This window comes from Emydura macquarii, unplaced genomic scaffold, assembly GCF_026122565.2.
Source record: "Emydura macquarii macquarii isolate MOO-44397 ecotype Brisbane River unplaced genomic scaffold, CSIRO-AGI_Emac_v2 contig_3671, whole genome shotgun sequence".
Lineage (NCBI taxonomy): Eukaryota > Metazoa > Chordata > Testudines > Chelidae > Emydura > Emydura macquarii.
Window position 1 is genome coordinate 6,114,430 of NW_027133808.1, and position 21,574 is coordinate 6,136,003.

The 21,574-nt window shown below is 36.6% G+C and overlaps 1 protein-coding gene across 7 annotated transcripts in view; it reads right to left on the bottom strand.

Annotated features, from left to right (window-relative positions):
- Positions 1-21,574, bottom strand: part of PCCA (propionyl-CoA carboxylase subunit alpha) — a 415,109-nt gene that overhangs the window by 276,362 nt on the left and 117,173 nt on the right. For 5 of the 7 annotated variants that reach the window (XM_067536816.1, XM_067536817.1, XM_067536820.1 and 2 more), the window contains 2 exons: positions 10,916-11,047; positions 2,701-2,737 (listed from right to left, as the gene is read on the bottom strand). In XM_067536816.1, the coding sequence (XP_067392917.1) occupies positions 2,701-2,737; positions 10,916-11,047 (169 nt within the window). Of the gene's footprint in view, positions 1-2,700; positions 2,738-3,890; positions 4,099-10,915; positions 11,048-21,574 lie in introns of those variants that run through there. The other 2 variants (XM_067536821.1, XM_067536822.1) reach the window with 2 other exon arrangements.

Below are 21,574 nucleotides of genomic sequence, written 5' to 3' on the forward strand. Positions count from 1 at the left end.
TTACCCAAAAAGAAAATCCCTGCTGGTTTCACATCACTGCCTTTACATCACTCAGAACAGAACACTTCAGAATGGAGCAATAGGAAAAGAGAGAAGAAGAAAGAAAGTAAGAATGGACCACAACAACAAAACAAGAAGGGGAAAGACTGACAATCTATCAGAAATGGAGGAAGAAGAGAATACAAAAAAAATGTAAAAATGGTAAGAGCTAGTGAGATTAAATATTGTAGGAAGGACTACGGAGGAAATGAAGCTCACAGGGGAGGGAGAGGGAACATGAGAACCGTAAGAGAAGATGACACTGAACAGGTCAATTTTTTAGTGGTAGGGCAGGGAATGGCCGGGTGAAGGAAACCAAAAGTACACTCTACACCAATTAAAGGAGGGAAAAAAATAAATTCAGCTCACTTATGAATGGACCAACAAAATGTATTTTTGTTTCCTTTAAGCTATATTTATTAGTTTATTTCTGATAGTCTTGTCTTAGACAGTTACAGGCAGTACCACATAGAACATGGATGCTGCACGCTACACAGCCAGTATTGCTAATTGTCAGCCAGTCAGAGGGGCAGGAAGTGAAATCAGCAGGGGGCATTACTTATTTGGAATAATAACCACTGATATATGCATTCCAACTGACATCAGAACAATTTTTTTTTCTTTTTTTTACGATAACTATCTCAAAAGGCATTCTTTGAAAAGAAAGACTGTTTGGATGAACACAGTTAAAATATAACCTGCAAATATTCTAAATATATGCCAAGTACCCCCAAATAGGAAAGGGTAAAGGTGCATTACACACATTCAAGATTTCAGTTTATCCTGTTTTCTCATGTTGGGTTCCCTAATGTCACAGATCACCAGTTCACACTCTGATATGATGCACCTCACTTAGCCATGCTGAGAACTATACATCACCTGAGAAACCTCAGTGGAGTTCAACTATTTGGGTTGGTGGGGGAAAACATCAAAAGTTACTTTTTTCTTTCAATATACAGCATGATTCAGCCAACTTCTAAAAAATCATTTTTAAAACTTGCCATACACCAAAGAAAAAATGCCACCTGCATAACTCCCTATAATTGTCTCCAATGCCCATCAAGGTTAACAGACTGAAGTGATATCATCAGTTTACAGGGGTAATCATATCAGAGAAAGGAACAGGTCAGGAGGACATCAGAGGACCAAAAATGGAAAATGAGAGAATAAGTTTTAAAAGTCAGGTGGAATGCTCCACTGCTCTTGCTGTTTGCATTCCTCAAAATACTCAGTTAATTTACAAAATCACTTGCAGGTAGTCTTTTAGATCAGTGGTTACAAATCCCACAAAAACAAAACTGCAAGTTGAAATATACAAATGAAGCTGGGGAAAATGTATTAGGTTTATTTTAAAAATACCAAAAGATTCCATAATATAAAACAGCAATTTTATTTAACAACTTCTCCTACTAAAATTCTACATTGGCTAGTAATACCTTGTCTTCCTTGCGTTTCTGCTTGAACAACAGCCAGTGATCACCTAATCTCACAGCAGTGACAAAAACCAGCCAAAAGAAATGCTGAATTAAATTTTGCCATCCTAATTTACAACTTGTCTACACCTCAGGTTTTGCTGCAGTTAAACCAGTGCAATCTAAGTGCACCAGAGAAAACTTTCAGTGGGAATGCACTGTATTGGTATAAAAGTGTTTTCCAGCGCCAGAAACATCCCAGTTTTAAACCAGTCCAAGGTGCAATCACACTAGTCACCTTTTTGCACTAGTGATGTGCATTCATCCATGGTTGGGGTTCGTGTGGGTGCAGCTACACCATTAAAAAACAAAAAAGCAACAAGAAAAACCTCAAGTGTAGACAAGTCCTTAGGCTCATACAAAAATGGTAATCCCAGAGCCTATCCACACAACGCTTTATAGCAGTGGTTTTCAACCTTTTTTCATTTGCAGACCCCTAAAAAATTCAAATGGAGATGTGGACCCCTTTGGAAATCTTAGGCATAGTCTGCGGACCCCTAGGAGACCATGGACCACAGACTGAAAACCACTGCTTTACAGAATTAAGACCCAATTCAGGAAAGCACTTAAGCTGGTGCTTAATTTTAAGCACATGCGTAGATATTTTCTTGAATAGGAAGCTTTCCTAAATAATGATGAAAAGTATCTATCACACACTTGGCCTTATATACAATAAGAGTCCCAGGCACGTTTTTGTTTGCTTTTTCCCCCCCATTCTATAATGTATTTAGAAGCAGAATGGTGATTTGATTTTAATAACTGCGGGAGAGCAGAAAACTTGGTGGCCCAGACTACATTCATACAAACTGTGGTCCAAAGAAGAATGAAGAACGTAAGAATCATTCTGCCAGTCTCCATATAGAGAGAATTGTATCATGCCTAACACTTTTTTCAAAAAGAATACCATATTTAATGTCACGAATAATTTAAAATAAATTCCTTCTTAAACTAGCGAGTGAATACTACCTCTTGTATCCTGTCTGCAACTCATTGCTGTACTTACTTTTAAAGCTCAGTTTGTAAAGCTAAAATGTGATGATTTAAAAGATAGAACATTAAGGCAATAGGGAACTTTTAAACCATTAAAACATTATTTGTTCTATAGGGATTAGTTATTACACATTCAATTTAGTCAACCATGTCTGCTGAGAGGCATACAAATCCCACCATAGCTAATTTAAGAACTTACCAATTTCCCTTGCAATTCTGACAGCTTCATCTGCATCCTGTAAAAGCAGGAAATGAGACCTAACATTAATCCCATCAGCCATTGCACTATGTCCTTAGGGCAGTCATATATTGCACTACTGTCTCCTCTGATTCATTTAATGTTTGATTTTACAACCTTCTGACCCTTTTCAGTCAGAGGAATGTAAAATTAATACCATAAGTGGAATGTAAATTCTACCTCATCATTATTATACTGAGAAACTCAAAGCAGCAAAGAATCAGCTGACAGGAAGCACTACCAGGATCTCAAAATGATTTTCTGCAGTTGCAGGAATTTAATAGTAGAATTTAGAAGTTTACAATCAATAATGGATCATAAATAAGGTCATTAAAGCTTGTCCATTGCCTGCTTGTTTTTGTCCTTGGTTATTTATGTGTCATGTTTTCCCAGAAACTGTCAGCAGGGGGAGTTGATTCTCTATTGTTTGTACACGATTCAGATTCAGAAGGAATCTTACAGATCCTCTTGAAGGACTAAATCTTGCAGTCCTTATTCAGGCAAAATTCACATCAGCTTCAGTTTTGCAGTTTTTGGCCTTAAAACAAGCTTTAGTGGAACTTTTTAGGGTTTTGAACTGTCTGAAATACATAAATTTAAATAATGGTTTCCAGGATCAAAAAGAGTTCGTAACATACTATTAATTAGTTATTAATTAGCAACCTTGTTTTATTGTCACCATCTATTGTATCAGCTGACTCACACCATGGAAAGGAAAGTGTGATGGGGGAGGGGAGGAAGCAAGGAGAAGTAAAATGATTCTCCCAAGATACTTCAGCACAGGTTCACTTGTAGAGCCAAAGTTTCTGCCTCATGCAGTAGTTAATTCTGCTTCCTTTCACCCACAATAATACATTTCCATTATGTAACTGTAAAAAGAAAAAAAAGTTTATATGACAATGGCATGGGTTAAATCTGAAAATTCCATCCAAATTTGCTAATATTTATACTATTCTGTGACATATATTAAAATATTCGAATGGAAGGCAGAAATGTCTGGAAACCACCAGCTGCTAAGTGTGTCTGACGTTTTAGGGGTTGACTTATGAACATTAAAATGAAACCCAATATTTTTAAAGCTTTCAAGGCAATTTGTTTTATAGGCACCCAGGTCAGAATTTTTTTTTTAAATACATACAAAATGTTCATACCTGGTTCATTTATGTCCAATAATAAAACAAAATCCTCTTTAAAAGTCTTCAGTACCTAGTAACAGCCCCATGAAGAATAAGGAGGCTGGCAGGGGAAGTTGTCAGAAAATTTAATTTCCTTTCATTAGTTAGTCTGCTCCACAAATCGGTGCTTGTTAAGTTCAAAGCAGTCCTGAAAGCTACATCAGTTTTAAGTCTTTTTACTCCAAGCAGTCACATCTGTTAATGAGATTTTCCAAATAACAATTGTTTTTAAGTCAGAGATAAATCTACAAAATAAAATCAAGGTTTACTGTTTTATTACACCTTGCTGCTTTCCATGACCCTGCACTCTCCAAATTTTAGCTTAAAGGGATAAAAATGCATGAAAAGGGTCATTTAAGAATGTTAGTGGTTTCCACACATTGAGTTTGAAGGTTCTTTGTTCCTGCCTGTGACAGTTATGCGAGAATACTTCCCCTTAATAGCCTCTCTGTCAGGAAGTGTTAAACCTGCCAAATGCAGACAATTAGAGCCTCTTGAACAAAATGCAGGAAGAGTGATGACTGATGAAGAGCCACGATTATAGTCAAGAAGGAAACTTTTACATTTCTTTTCTCTTGCAAATTCAGTCATATATTTGCAAAATAGAATTGGGAGAGGGGGAAGCAAATAGGGTAAATTTTTTCACTTAGTTACCTGTAAACAAGTAGCTAACATATATTGAAAGTTCAAAAGAAAGACAAGCAGCAAATCACTGCAAGACAACTTTTCAGAGCCATGATTGTTTTCTAATACAATCAACAATTTTAAAGAATAAATATTGCGGCATGAGGAGTATTAATTGCCTCAAATCATTTTATCCTGAAAAACAGTGAGAACAGATTTAAGCGGTTTGCCCATCATGGATATTACTTACTTACACTATTTAACATACATTTCTTTAATAGCCCTAATGTATTAAAATAAAGCAACTTCACAATAGGAATTCAATGCATATTCAAATGTTTTAGCATTCAAAGTCTGCTTTAGAAACAGAACATATTGTTTGTTTGTTTTAGAACTGTGTTAACAAGAGGGAGGAGAGAAAAACTATTTGGAAAAATGCATAAACAACTGGCATAATCCAGGGTCTAGCAACTGCCTTTTGATCTCTTTCCCTGAAACAGTAAATTTAATATGGTGCATTTTATTTGAGCATTACATAAATATGGCAAGTGTCCAAGTTCTAATAAAAATTTAAGGTAGTTATTTTTAGATTATTGGGGCTGAGTAGTTCTGACAGACACACTGCATAGTTGCCATGGAAAAAGATTCAGTATCACAAATGTACTCTACAACGCATAATATCATATGTGGAAAATATACAAAGAAAACAAGTGTATTAAAAGAGTATTTTAAAATATTTAATGGACTTCATCTTTTGCAGAGGTTTCGCTGATGTATTATTTTCTGTAACTAAATATAAGCTACATTAGTTTGTTTTAAAAACAGAAATTATAGAGACTTAGCATATTCTGGTACATTATTTTATGATGTTAATGAATATTTTTACTAGCTTGGATAATTTATAAAAAGTGATATAAAAGTGGTGTCATATTGACAATTATATTTTTACAAATAGCCGAGTTTACCATCTTTAACTTAAAGAGGGAATTAAAAAGCCATTTTTGTTAAATTAAATAGTCGTTTCTTACCTGTTCATTGGGTTTAAGTTCCTCTCTGCCAAGTACCAGCAGATGGAGACAGGAAAAAAAGCAAAACTATTGTGATGGAGTGGGTTGGCTAGAAACTTTTGGAACTATACATTTTTATTAATTATGAAAAACTACATAATATTTTTCAGGGATAGGGATGTTTGGAGATGTAGAGAAACTTGGAAAAACCCAAACTTATGAGTAAGCAGTTACTAATCTCCAACATTTATTTTGCAAGAGGTACAGGGAGCATTTAAACTTCAGCACCCAGCTAAAAACATGCCTGAGGTGGCTACCTGGGGTGGGTGGGGAACATAGGGTAAAATCTTCACCCCACCAAAATCTGTCAAAACTCCCACTAACTTCAATGGAGAGAGGATTTCATCTACAGATATTAACTTACTGGAACCACACTCAGCATTGCTACACACACTGTACAAATAAAGTGAACACTATCCAACAACAACTCTCCTCCACTATCTTTCCCGCTCCCACCTTTCACTACAGCCTCTCCTTCTCCCCTATACCCAGTTTCTGCCTCACACTTTAACCTGCAAAAATCTTGCCTTCTGTCACTTTCCCCCCTGTGAAAAATCCACATACATCTCTTTATCACAACTCAGTTTGGTCATTGCTCATCTTGATTATTGTAACCTCTCTCTCTTTGGCCTCCCTGCTTCTCGCCTCTCCCATTTAATGCCATGTCTTTACTACAGACATTATATCAGCATAGCTACAGCACCACAGCATTCTTCGTCAGCTTAGCTGCATCTACATTGGGGAGTTAGGTCCACATAGCTATGTTGCTCAGTGCTGTGGATTTTTCACACTTTTGAGAGATCTAGTTATGTGGACCTAAATTTTAAGATGCAGACCAGGCCCCAGTCTAACCAAAATAACTGCTAAATCCTCAGGCTCCCAAACCATCATCTCACAATCCTGGATCTCCCAACTGGCTCCCTTTAGCTTACTGTTTCGGATTCAAGCTCCTCATCATCTTCTTGCATAATCCTACTCTCACCCACAGCTGTGCTCTCATTTCCTCTTACTCCCCAAATCACTGTCACTGCTCCTCCCAATACTCTATCTTCAATGATCCCTTTCTCTCCATCTTCCACTCTTGACTTCAGACCTTCATTTATGCTGATCACTCCCCTGTGAACAGTCTCCCATCTCTTGTATGGGAAGCACCTCTTCTTCCATCTTTCAAATCCCTTTTTAAAGCCAAACCCTTGAAAGCATCTTTTTTACAGTACAATATTTTGTTATTCTGGCCAATAACCTTCCCACAGCCTCTCCTGCCTGAACTGTTGTGCTGTGTTTAGACCTCTTTTGTCTTTTGTGTCTTAAATCAGAGGTTTTCAATCTTCTTTCATTTGCAGACCCCTAAAAAACTTCAAATGAAATTGTGGATTCCTTTGGAAATCTTAGAGTCTGTTGGCTCTCAGGGCTCCACGGACCACAGGTTGAAAATGTCTTAAAATAAGCTATTTGAGAAAGGGGACATTGTTTACTCTAAATTTGTGCAGCACCCTGTACATTTTGCAGCACTATTTAAATGTTTAATAAACAGACAGCTCTACACTCTGAGCAATGTAAGCTTCCTTAATGCAGTCTTGAACTGAACAAGATAATGAAGCACTGGATCTTTCTTACCCACTTTTTGCCCACCAAAAAAACCCAAAACGAAACCTGATCTGTCTTTCAAACTTGTGAAGTTGTCTTTACAGTGTTATGCAAAGCCCTCTTCACATACAAAGTGTGAAGGCATTTTTATTTCCAAATGGAAAGAGGAAGCCATCTTGTAAGGAAAAACCATCTGGTAAGGAAAAAGGAGAACATATTTAGGCACAAAGGGGAGTTAGGCATTCACGTCCCAATGACTTTCAGTGGAGTTAGGGAACATAACAGCCTTTTGTGTCTTTAAAAATCCCAATTCTTTCAATACTAACTTGTCCTGATGAAAAGTCAGATAGGGATTCAAATGCAGAAGAACCTGAAGGTTTTCCCACTCACTGGCCAAGTAGATGGCCACTAAAAAGTCAAAAATGTAAGGTTAAAGACAAGGGTGAGACATGAACACCACGCCTTTAGCTCATCATCCACTCCCTTGAATGCTGCTCTTGTGATAGTATCCACTGAGATCCTCACTGCTTTGCCCCTCACTTCCTGGCTGAATTTGCAAATGGAATGCAGAGCTGTTCTGCACTTTAATTGATAGACAGATTTCCTTATCGACTAGGCACTAACAGCCCTGTGACACTTTGTGATCCAGGTGGACACCACAACCAACAGGTTCACACCTGTTGTGACTACCTTCCAGTCAGGGATTCAGGGGCAATCCCAGGCAGATATTCTCATCCTTCATTTCAGGTGATGGGATTCTTCTCATGGGTCTAAGAATACAGTGTCACAGGCTTTCCCAGACAGGTCAATCTCTCTTCTGTTCAAGGCTTTATGTCATGTGGAAGCAGCACTGACTAGCATGCATAACTACAGTTTGTTTCTCATATACAAGAACATCACAAGAATTAAAAAAACTATTTCTCTTTCTCCCCAGCAAGTAGGAAGAGTAACATGATCAGTGAGTTTTGTTTTATGAGGATTGAAGGGATGGGGGGGCAGGAGTTTTGAGGGGCACTGCTCTTCGTTCAAGCAGGTGCTGATCTCATCAAAACACTAAAAGCTGGGAGATGATGCTGTTTACATTTGGCATAAAGGTCACATACAGCTGCCTTTCATACACAAACTAATACAGACCTCATATCACTAATCTTCCTTTTTCCATTCATTTTTCAGGTTCTGGGAGTTCCTGAGCTAGTTATCCAAAAAACATTTCAACCACAGGCCTCAGAAATAAATACCTATAGTCGGTTATTTTCCCCATTAGTTTTATTAGTTGTGTTGTTAGTGTTTACTAACCATTCATCCTGATTTTGTGGGCTTGATTTTTTACAATAGCAGAAAACAACCAGTCCCTAAAAACATTATTAAAACAATTTTAAGTTAATTTTTAGTATTGGTGTTCCACAAATATTTGATGGTTTTGTGTGTAAAATAAAAGCTATTTATGTATATTCAACTTCCTGGGTCCTACTCATTGGATATTTTTCCAGCTGCAGCGCTTACTTGCCCTTGGGACTGTCAGAATGAGGGACAGGGTACCAGGAAGAGCTGAGCTCAGCTCTTCCTAACACCTAGACTGCTATTAAAGTCTTTGGAACCTTGCATTGAGCAGTTGCTGAAAGACAAGACACAGAAGCCTGGAAAGGATCAAAGATGTTCAGCTGTTCAACTGTTATTGTGACAACACTTTAAGGTTCCCATCAACATCAGCACTGCACCAGCAGTGAGCACACTAGTGTAGGTAGAACCTTTGTAGAGGTTTGATCCAAGGCTGTGTACTCTCACTGATGGTAATGTCATTCCAAAATGCCTGCATACACTTATCTGTGAACACGAGTCCTTCAGACATCACAGATCCCAGGCTTTTCCATCACCCCCACTAGTACTGCTATTTTGCCTAGTGTATGCAGATCCACAGTGACTAGCATCCAGTTTCCAGTCACTCTCAGGCCAAACCAAAGAGGCATCAACATCGTTTTGTAGAGCTGTCTCTCTTTCTGTGAGGAAAGTACAATGGAGCAAAGCTACCTCTGTAAAAGCTAAATTGGCCTCTCTTGCTGCCAGATTTAGTGAAAATGCAGAACTTGGAGGTGGTGAAGGGCTACCTCTACTCCCACGTCCGTAGGATATGTTATTTCAATTTCTCCCCTTCTCCCTCCATCACATCCTCTCTACAGCCCTCTCTTCCATTTCTCTTTCCCTCCTCTCAGTCACTCATTCCCTCCAGCAAAAACCTCAGAGTTTTAATCCTGGTTAGCTGCCATGATGCTGAACGCTATTTGTACTGGTCTATGCAGATCACCCTGCTGAGCAACATAAATTTTGTCAGAATAAGCACAAGTGCAGACAAGCACTCAGGGTTTGTCTACATGGGGGAAAAGCCCAGAAGTGTAGTTATTGCTGAGCTGACACACTTATTCTATACTAAGAATGCTTTTGTGCAGTTTAGCTTAATCCACTTGGAGGATTAACCTAAATCACACAAAGGCACGCCTGTGCTTTAAATTCACACCCTAGATATTCTGCACTGAATTCCCCCTGAATTCCCCATGTAGACAAGCCCTGAGCCATGGTCAGCATTCTGTCAAAAAACTCATTTGTTCACACTCACCTTCAAAACACAACATTTCATAATGTAAACAACCTCGTGAGGACCAGATCAGTACCAAGTGGCGAGATTATAACTTCAGTTGTTTTTGGCTTCAGCTAAATTAAAAAAATATTGATCCCCTTTATTCTATAACTCAAAAATAGATTAAGGGATTTTTGCTCAAATTTACCACAAAAATTCAACTTGAGACTAAAGATCAAGCATGAGAAATTTCACCCCAAAATTATGAAAGTTTCAACAAGTTTTCAGAATGTGAAAACAGTTTTGTATTATAAGCCCCCATTATGTAGCCTATTAACAGAAAGATACACACAAAGGCAGAAAAATATAAGACCAACATCACAATCAATGTGTTAAAGGAGAGATGAAATCAAAACATTTTCTGTTTTACTGTATGAGATACAAATTAACACAGCAAAAATGGTTGAAAACTTATGGGAAATTGTGAAAGAATTCCTACTAAAAGCAAGGAAGAAACACTCTGGAAGAAAAGAAACAGCTTTTTTTTTTTTTTTTTTACAGACTAAATCTCACAATATGTGGTATAGTCTACAACAGTCTCAGTACTAGGGAGAAATACAAAAAGACATGGGTGTATCAAATGCCATTACCACTGTGAAACCTGTTCTGCACACAAATACTTAACAGATTAACTTTGGCAACACTTTACCTATGTCATGCCAAAAAAGTTAATAAAACTGGGGGAAAAAATGAAAGAAAAACAAAAAACAAACAAACATACATCAAGGTATATATGCGCACACTGACACCAACCCAAATCTGGTGTATTAAACTCATATTCCCCTATTTAAACCTATCGTCAATGTACTTTAAAACATGAAAGCATTTTGAAGAACCACACTTTGTATGCCATCTGTGGTATGCTGCTTAATATTTGACAATTCACTATTCTTCCAACAGCTTTTCCTCTTCCAAAGCTCTTTTGCCATTGAAACTATCAGGACCATGACATTTTTCAGGTGCATCTTCTATTGAAGTTGGAATATTGAATTTATAATTGCATTCTATATCACACCTTTGTGAGAACTGGGTGCTTTTATTTAAACAATGTGATTCTATAGAGAAGAGACAGCAGTTAAACAGTTTCTCACCTTGACCACTCCATCAAAACCAGGGATTGTGTTGACCTTTGCATTCTTGGCTAATAATTTGCTTTCAATCTTGTCTCCCATAGCTTGAATAGCATGCGTGTCAGGTCCAATAAAGGTGACACCTTCTGATGCCTGTGGAGACAATGAAGGTTTAAATCTAGGGGAAAAAAATATTTCCTTAAGCATGATTTCACTATAGGCTTACACATGAAAAATCCAAATTTCTTAATGACACTTCATTTGGAAAATAATATATTTATGTAGAAACATAACTAAAGCATATGATGCATTTGAGCTGGTACATTAAAAATGTATATGAAGTTGTTAAAAATGCATACACACAGATTCAAAGCCCCTATAATCAGAGTCTGTATAAATCAAAAACGGCCTAAAGAAAACAGCAGAAAGTCCAAGTATTCCAGACTGAAAATTAGAAATATCCCTTGAGCGAGAGTCCAGTTAACCAATGATTGAAACAGCTACATGTGATTTACAATGATTGCTTGCTAAAGTGTAATGCAGTTCAGGATTTCATTATTTATTCTTTAAACCAAAGCCTTATCCAACATCAAAATGAAAGTATAAAGTCTCTTACTCAACATTTTTAAAGACTTTGAAGACTGAACTTAAAAAAAAATTGAAAATATTGCAATATGGAAAATATAATATTTGCATGCATCCGTAAGAAATTAAATCTTACAAATGTGGTTTCCCACATTCAGCTGGAAATAGGCTAACACAAAAGTTATTTTAATACCAGTAGCATGAATTATGAGTTTTCCTCATTTATCCTCTATTATGCTAGCCAACAAAGTTGGGTTTTCTTAAGTGACAAATGTACCTTTCATAATAGTTTCTTAGCATCTTCTAAGAAGGGACAATATTATGCAGGTTCAAGGGCAACTCCATTGTAACCATTTTTGGTGAAGTTACTATTTTCCTTTTCTCTGTGCACACACAGTTTAAGTGTGCCCTTTGTATTAAAAAATTGGAGCCAGAACAATTAAATTAAGACACTGAAAATTTTATATGGGGATCAAAGTAGGATTAAGGTTAATCATCTTCTCTCACTGCTTGATTAAAAAGAAAAAACTCTCCAAGTGAATAATCACTTAACAAAAGTTATGCACCACAACTGAAAGTATTGAGGAAGGACAGCTGACTGAATACCAATATTTGCACAACTGCCATCTAACACGGATACCATTCTGAAGTTCAGAATTTGTGCTTTCAAGTTAAAGTTAATTTTTTTATGTGGGGTGTGTGTGCGTTAGGGTTGCCATCTATTTATCTTAGCCCTTTAAGACAATGTAATAATTTATGACTATGGCTGATGTCACAGTAGCTATGTCTTCACATTATATAGTATCAAAACAGAAAAATGTTGATCTAACACCAAAATGTGAAAAATGCAATGTCACGATGTTGCAAAATAATCAATGGCCATTATTTGTTGGGCTCTTTGAGATTGCTTAGAATGCAGAGATGTTCTCACTGACATAAAATAAAGAGTGAATCTTAGGGATGAGCACAGATGGAGGTCTACACATGAACCACTTGATTCAGGAAAAAAAAAAAAAAAAAAAAACCAGATATAGCCTGAACTGATGGCCACTAAAAAGGCTATTTTGAGAGAGTGAAGTAATGGATAATACTAAGGGGCTTGTTTGTGTGGCTCATAGAATGGTTTAATGAGAACCTGCAGCACAAAGTTGAGATTTGGTTTCAGAAGAAATCAGCTTAGAGCTTAAGTCTTTCAACGGATTTAAGGAGACAAACAATATGAATTTAAACTGAAAAAAAAAAATCAGGGTTTTCTGTTCTTTTTCTTCGTAAAGAGAAAACTAGGAGACTAAGTTTGAAGGTACTTAAGTTGAACCCTTTTTTAACGTGTTTCTATCAAACAGTGAAATCGGTGGATGAGAATGTGAAGGTATGCTTCCTTCAGGTAGATCTAGCAGAATTAATCAAAAACCTGAGCTATTTCTTAAACTAGGAAAGAGGGAAAGTCACTATCCAGCAGTAAGTGAAGGAGAGAGTGTTTCACAAACTGCAAAGGGGAAAATTCAGGACATTCAAAGAGGCAATTAAATTACATGCAATTCATTTCTTAACTGGATTTTTTGGAGCTGCATCACTCTAGATGGAAATGACCAACTTTTTAATTAAAGGAGAATCTGATGCATCTACAGTATAGGTATAATAGCAGGTTTCTCACACGTTTTTTTGCATTTTAAGTAGTTGTGAACACACAAAGGAATAGGCTTCTTCTCAGGGGTGTTACCAATCAGTTCATGAGTCCATAATATTTGTGAAGATTCTGATATTAAAAATTTACATTTCCTTTTTATTTTATTTTTTTTTTAAAAGAGTCGTTAGAGGATTTAATCTTTATTTATATATATTATTCAATCTTAATTTTTTAAAATGAATCATATATATCCCTTTCACTGAGTCCTCCAGAATCACTCAGACTTCTCAGAGCACTGGAAGAGGGAGAGAAAGGGGAAGGAAATTTCATTTTTTTCAGACAATGAAGCATAGTATCCAACTGACAGAAATGCCAGTCATTGCATATACTTTTGGCAGCTCAGACTCTGAAGGTGGGGGGATGCAAAAGAAAGGAAAAAAAGCTCAGAAGAGAAGGAGCAGAAAAAGTGATGAAGAAAGGAACTGCACCTTGAAGCCTACAAGAAAGAATTATGGGTTCAGTTCTACACGGAGCTGAGCATTGTGACCCCAATTCAGCAAAGTATTTAAACATGTAAGTCCCACTGACTTGGGACAAAATCACATGCTTAAAGTTAAGTCCATGCATGTTTACTGAATCTGAGCCAGAGTTCAGCAGCTCACAGGATCAAGCTCTTAATACTTCTCAATAAGGGGAGCACTGAAGAAATCATGAACTGGATCCCATAGCCAGGCTCAGAGCGCACAGTTCCAAAAAATAAAACTTCTGTGCTGTCTGTTTGTTCTCTAATACAAGCAGGTCTACCCTGGAAGAATACATTCTGGATTAGTGAATCTATCAACTTTAGAATTTCCAAAATAAGTCTACATTCTACACTTGCAGGAGATGTGACAGACTCAAAACATTCCTATTTGTTGAGTACGAGAAAGTTAAAGTTACTGCATGGTATAAAAAGCTTAATATGGATTTTTAAATAATTCTTAATTTATTATCTTCAAATTCAGAGTTTAAAATTGTGCATCTTAAAAATAAGACAAACAATCCCCTCTTTCAATACTGCTCCAACTCGCTGTCCTATGCATCTGACAACTCCAATTTTTTGTCTTTCCCATAAAACTATTCTAAAAATCTCAACAGGAGACAGATAAGCACTGCCTGTTCTTCATCCCCCTATCAGGTTAGTCTAACTACACTGGGTGACTTCCCCCTCTAGTTCTTTCTCACTATCTAAATTATTCCACAAAGTGATTTAAAACTATGAATTGTAACAAGATCATTCAAAGTGCAGGATTCTGCACATTGTGCTCTGCAACACACCTATGGAACTGCAGAAAATTCAACAAATACCCCAAATGCAGTCAAAAAGCAGACTAAATCATTTCCGGCTGATAGCATGTCAAACTCGTTACACTAAATATCAAGAACAACTTCCAACTTTTCTATTTCCCATATTCATATTCAAACATATATTCAAAACTTGAAGACATATTGAACATCAACCTTTGCCAAGTTTTCACTTTACATTTACACTGCTGCATTCAGATCTCACCATAAACTCAGCATAACATCTATCTGCATTTTGTTTGGAAATAGAATGGTCACTTTTTGGTAACGTTTTTGTCAGCTATTTCCAGTGTATACCCAAAAGCAGACTATATATAACAAGGTGAATTCTGGTGATTCGACTTTTGTAAAGGGTGAATTTATAATATATTCCACAGTTATCAAGTTCATCTTTATTTTGTTTCACTAGAAAGCGCCATTATCCCTCTATGATGATACAATCAAGCTTTTTGAGGGCAGCCACAGTAGGCTTCTTCCTTCTCTAATTATGGTTCCTTACAATTATGAACAGCTAAGAAACTGATGGAAAACAGAATATGAAAGAAGAAAATAAATGTGGTTTATTATAAAATCTAATGTACCTATAGGATTAGAAACAAGCCATTTCACCATCATGACCTGCCACTTACATAGGCATATAGGATCCTGAATGCAGTAAAAGAGGTCGAGTAATGCTGAGTGGCGTGAGGGGAGGCAGGATTTGAAGAATTCACTTTAAGGTACATCTACACTGCAATAAAAAAAATAGAATTTCAGAGCCTGGGTCAACTGACTTGGGTTGACGAGGCTCAGGCTGAAGGGCTAAAAATACTGCAGTTTAGACATTCAGAGTTGGAATGGACTCCGGGAATCTGAGACCCACTCCCTCAGCAACCAGGCCACATCACAGGTTTTTTTATTAGAGTGTAGATGCATCCAGAGAATCCACAACTGAACACCATGTGGCTCATGTTCCATATAGTCTCCCAGAACCCCACTGTAAAGAGAAATATGGCAGCAGTTTCTGGCCAGTTGGAGCATGGAATATGGCCAACTGATCCACAACTACGCAAATCTACCAGCCATTTGGTTTCAAGAAGGAGGCTGTCAAACTACTGTGTGTCAAACTACTGCAAGCCTGAAGTTCAGTAACTGTTGCAGAAGAGGTAATGGAGATTCCTGCAGAAGATCTTGAAAAAATCTGCTAAGATATGGAAGTTATCACAATGGATGATCTGTCTAATTGGTTAAAAACCTAAGTATGGGAAATACCATCCATCTTCTAGAGCAGCGGCTCTCAACCTTTTCCCCCCCCCAAGTACCACTCGGGGAAAAAAAGGGGGTGAGGGGGGAGACTTTCAGTGGTGGCGGGGTTTCGCGGCGGCGGCGGGGGGGGCTTGCGGCGGCGGCGGGTTACATGGGGGGGAACAATACCCTCCGCCGAAACCCTTCTGCCGTTTGCCCCTTTTCAGCAGCAGGGTTTCCCCGGAGATGGGTGGGTGGGCACTTCCTGCAGCGGATTCAGCAGTGCGGTACGGCTCGCATACCACCCAGCCTTCTGCGAAGTACCACCGGTGGTACGCACCACCGGTTGAGAATCGCTGTTCTAGAGAGATTGGTTCTCTGCCTGACAGAAAATAGGATTCCTACACTCTTCCCAACAGATCTAGAATCCCATATTAAGAGAGAGAAGTAACATTAATGCATCATAGGTCTGGTTTTCAATATATTTGTAGAAATTAAATCCGTTGCATGCGGCTGTCCAGATAGACACACGTGATCAGAAAGGCAAACTGATTTACCCATGCATACACATACTTCTGGTCAGATGCTCAAAAAGTAAACTCACACTTTGTGCGCGAGGAGATGCACAACTACAAACTTATTGAAAAAAATCAATCCCTACATTGTGTAAGTCATTCGTATGTTTTGAATCAAGGAATCCAAGAAGAAATTAAATTGGCCCTATGGATTATCCTATATTTGAAATGTATATTATATTTTTATATTATACACACAATTTTGATATTTCTGTAGTGAATGGTAATTAAATCAAGTTATTCTGTGACTTTTTAAGCTATATATCTTGCATTATGCATGTTATTGTCTAGGACTGTTATGTAGATGTAAGTGCTATATGTAAGAGTATATCTTAAAAATTAGAAGAGGTTTTTTTTACAGGTTTGTTTGTTTGTTTTCTAAGAAAAACAAGTTGTTGAAAAAAGAAATAACTCTACTTCAAATCAAATGAAACTAGGTTTAATACATTTGCTTCAGGCTGTCCTTAAAATTGAGTTTATAGAAACATTAAAGGCACTTTCACAACTACAAGCATAGGAAATAAAAATGCGACCATGGTAGGATACCCATTTAAGAATCTTGAAACCTATGAAGTATTTTGGATTATATTTAATCTACTTGGAATTCAACCAACTGGGATGCTTACATGTATGTTTTTGTTTTATTAAAACATGGATCAACAAGGTTTATTTGAATACTCCTCCTTAGAAGACCACCACACTTTTGAGAACTGCTATGAATTTAAGTCAACTCTCCACTAGTCTAGTCTAAAATATGCATAGTTATGTCAATATATACATGATCAAACAACAATCTAGCCAGAAATAAAAACTTTTTTGCAAATTAGTCATTTTAATGGAGATGGTGAATTTTTGCCCTATAATAATCAATCTTGCCTACTGGATATTTAACCCATTTCTGTCGATATGACAAGTATAAGCCTCCTATGGACAGTATACAAAAATAGGACTACCTCAAGTTGCACCAAACATTTGACACTCTTGCCCTCTCATGAGCTGTGAAGAGAATATGGCCACAGTGTTTACTTTATATTTAAGTACAGTTCCATCAGAACTAATTTTTTAAAAGGGGGGGGGAAGCCCAGAAAGGCCTGTCAAACTGTTCCAGAATTCTGTTTTGATAGGATCGTGCTTAAATAAAGTTTAAATATGGTTTCCAAGCACTGTTTCTGGCCCTGTATGACTGGACCCAACTAGTTCCACTATCCTTGCAACTGCTTATCTCAAAAGAAAGATATGTAACCTCTTTGGAAGGGGTCAAGGAGCAGCCATAATATATCTAGACAAGTCAGCATCACCTAAGGCACAAATACCTAAATGAAAAAGTAATGTGAGGAACTAATTAAAAAGTTTCCTAAGATATGAATTTCTATGCCCATAACATGGCCCAATAATGGATATTAATCTTATAACAGCAGATGTGTTCCAAAAATCACACTATTGTACAGTATGAATTAATGTTCACATTTATTAACCATTACACAAGAATTTCAGTGTATATACAATACATTGAATTTTCTTTATTTAGAAAAAAATTTCCAATTTGTAGAAATGTAATAAGAACACTAAAAATATCATTAACAACAGGAGAATACAACAATAAAAAAAACAAAACTAAGAAACTTTCTCTGCAATCTCAAAAAGCTAACAGTCTTGGTGGAAAAAAACATGAAATATCATCTGGACTCTACACCTTCAAATTTTGCTTTGGATTTTACTATTAAGGCCAACTCTCATTTAATAAAGCACCAAATCAAAACTTAAGACTGATCTAACTAATCATCTATTCATTATAAGCTATACATTTGTCCAAAACCCAAATATGGCACCGGACCATCTAAGTAGTCAGAAAGCACATTACAAAGAAAATCTACTATATAATGTAAGTGTACAGTAACTTACATGACATAGAAGCATAATTGATCATTAATATTTGTATCTACAAAATTTATTTAAAAAAAAAAAAAAAAAAAAACACAAAGTGAGGATCCCATAAAAGGATACAATGTTAACTTTAACATCATTCACCATAACAGGATTACATCTTTAACTTTTCATAAAGTAATGAACATCCAGAAAACACAGGTAGAAACAGATGAAACATAAGAATTTTCCCTAGATGTCTTCCATATTGTTTTCTTCAGTTCATGGCACTGAAACCAGCCTTGGTTTTTACATGATAAAAGAAATCTGTGGAACTAATCCTAGAAGCCTCTTTCTGTTTTCTTGCATAACACCTCCAGGCGACAGTAAAGACAAAATGCTTCATTTGCATCCTTAAACATTAGAAACTGGGAATGAGCCTTTTCAGCTGCAAATGTTATTGCATCTACATTTCCAGAAGAGAAAAAAGGTTAAACAGCCCACTCGGGTTTATGTTAACTCATCTCTTTTTAGCACCATGATCAGCACAAAGAGCAGAGAATGCAGAGGCTTAACGGCCCAACCTCTTTCTTCATTACGTTCAATTAGGTTCTGGAAATGGATATAGCTGCTGATTACAAGAAGATAAAGAGAAGAAATCAGGTATACACAAAGGAAATGGCAAACACTAACAAGTGTAATCTCAATCTTCCATCCCTGGAAGGACCATTTTCATTTTTAGTGTAAAACAAAAAAGTTCCATCAGTTCTCTTCACTGCAAGACCATCTGTGATAGAGGATTTTGCCAGAGGCAACAGAAGCATTTATCTCACCAATAGTACCAGTTTGGCTTTTTTTTTTTTTTTTTTTTTTTTTTAAATAAACGTTCACAACATGCAAGTGTACACAAAATGTTCTGAAAGTGTTAGCAAGGTTGAAAACATTTTGTTCACCTGAGGTACACCATTCCCACCAATTACAGTAAATATGAATCTGTTTTAGCTACACCTATTATTAAGCAACTTACTTTTTTTTCCAGGATATAAACAGCCACAAGACGTATCCTTCAAAAGGCATTAGTTTAATTTCCCCAATCCACCAAAAAAAGTTTTGAGCTTTTTTTAGGATTCATCTAATATACCAATCTATCTTTTCCAAAAGAAGCACTACTTCAAATCATCATTGAACTATCTACAGTACAGAAAGTTAGCAGTACTTTATTTTCAAAGATGTTTGCTTCCAGACTGATAGCCAATAACTTCACTTGGCACAGAAAACTCAAGTAGATGTTTAATACAAAATATACATTGCATTAAATGAAAAACAGGCACTGAGGCGGAAAGGAGGGGGTGTTCCTTTGGCTAAACAAGTATCACGTTACTAAAGAGACTGGGCTCACTTCTTACAAGTATTTTGCATTTCATGTATTACCAAGCTAAAAGTTAATATTGAAAGACAAATTTACAAACCTGTATTTTACAATTCAAAATGTGTGCTTATAACATATCTGCATTTACTGCAACAGTACCATTGTTCTTTCAATGCCACAGATGTACATGAAGCCTTTCAAATAAAAGAATGTAACTTCTCTGAAGTGTTTACAACAGTTCTCAGTTCTGCAAAAGATTATGCTTGTGCTTAACTTAGATGGCTATAACAAAAATACGAACACAACTGGAGCTTAACAAATAAGTTAAAAATACATGCTATTGAGATCTTATTTGTATTATTGTAATGCCTAGCAGCCCCAGTCATAGACCAGGACCCCACTGTGTTAGGTGCTGTACAAACACAGAACAAAAAGACAGTTTCTGACCAAGGATTTTACAATCTCAGCCTGGCAGTCACAGGATTTTTTTTAATTGCAATAATTCTGTAGAGTCAATCAGAACTCTGAGGGAATGCCTTTAAGTCAAATAATAATCAATAATATTTTTCCAATACCTTTTCCCCCAGATATCTTGCAGTTGTTACAAAGCTGAATAAGCATCAATATACCCATATTACAAATTGAGAACCTAAATCAGAGAGAACACAAATGACTTGCCCAAAGTAAGTTTGTTGCAGAACTAGGTGCTGGAAGTAGTGATATTGGTGATTCAGTAAGTAGTATTGTTTCAACAAATCAGAAATGAGCTAGTGTCACAGCAGGGTACATGGTGCACCATGATGCTGGGAGGTCCCAGTTTTCAAATGAAATAAAACTGACGTGTGGTCTTTAAATATCCAGTGGCACTTTTCAGAAGAATAAGGCTATAAACCCATTGTTCTGACCAAATTCCATCTTGGGTAATTACATTCTGCTTACCTAAAGTCCCCTGCTTTTTCATTTGAATATAGTATTCTTCATTTCCTGCCCTTAAATGAAGAGTACACTGCTGCTATGCTCTATCAAACTAAACCTCATATGATCATAGATATTGGCATTCCATTGGTAGGTGAAGTCATCCTAAAATAAATCAGTTTAAGGTTGTGAAGTGTTTTGAGATCTTGAAAGATCAATATAAATAGAAGTAACTATATGACATATAGTACAGACATATATATATATATATATATATATATAAATAAATAAATAAATAAATAAATAAATAAACAAACAAACAATCACACACTACAGAATACCCAACACTGCAAAAAGTCTATATTACATCAGACAATATAGCAATTTTGGAAGATAATTTTACAAATAGAGGGAATTTGAGATAAGCTTTAGATCCTAGAAAACTAGTAGTGTAGTCAGACAAGATTAAACCACCTTAATGAAAAGATTTTTAAAATTTGTTTTTACTACAAGGAAAGCAATCCTTAAACTTATGCACACAGAATTTGGACAAATTTAACTAATTATCTGGTAATGAAAGATAAACTACCTCTTATGGCTAGTACCCAAAAAGCTCACTGAGAAGTTACAAATATATAGCCCTCCCAGCTATTACCTTAGTTATTGAATAGTGATACAATGTTCCCTCCAATTCCTCTATTCTGTGTTCAACTGTTCTAAATTATGTCAGGTAAGTTATTACGGGGCTTTTTAATTCTCCTGAATACAAATGTGTTGGGGTTTTTTTAAAGACACATTTCTATCCAAACCTTGATGACTTTTCTCGTTATGGGCTAGGTGATGCTGCGATACCAGATCCCAATGCCCACCCAGAGCCAGTGGGCCTGAACCTTGCCCCCAAACACAAAATCAATCAACAAGTTCTAATTCATTATTTGAACCTCACAGGTCCTTGACCTCAGCCGGCATCTGTCAGCTGGGCCTCACCAAAGGGAAGACTGACAACTTATTGTAAACCAAGTACATTTATTAGCACGGAACCAGAATCACAGTAAACATAAGGCTTGGAACCCAGAGAAGAAACAATGCAGTAACGGATATAATCAAGAAATTAGACCTGTTACACTCACGCTTCCCAATATATCTACAGAGAAAACGGAAGACACGACCAGGAGGGA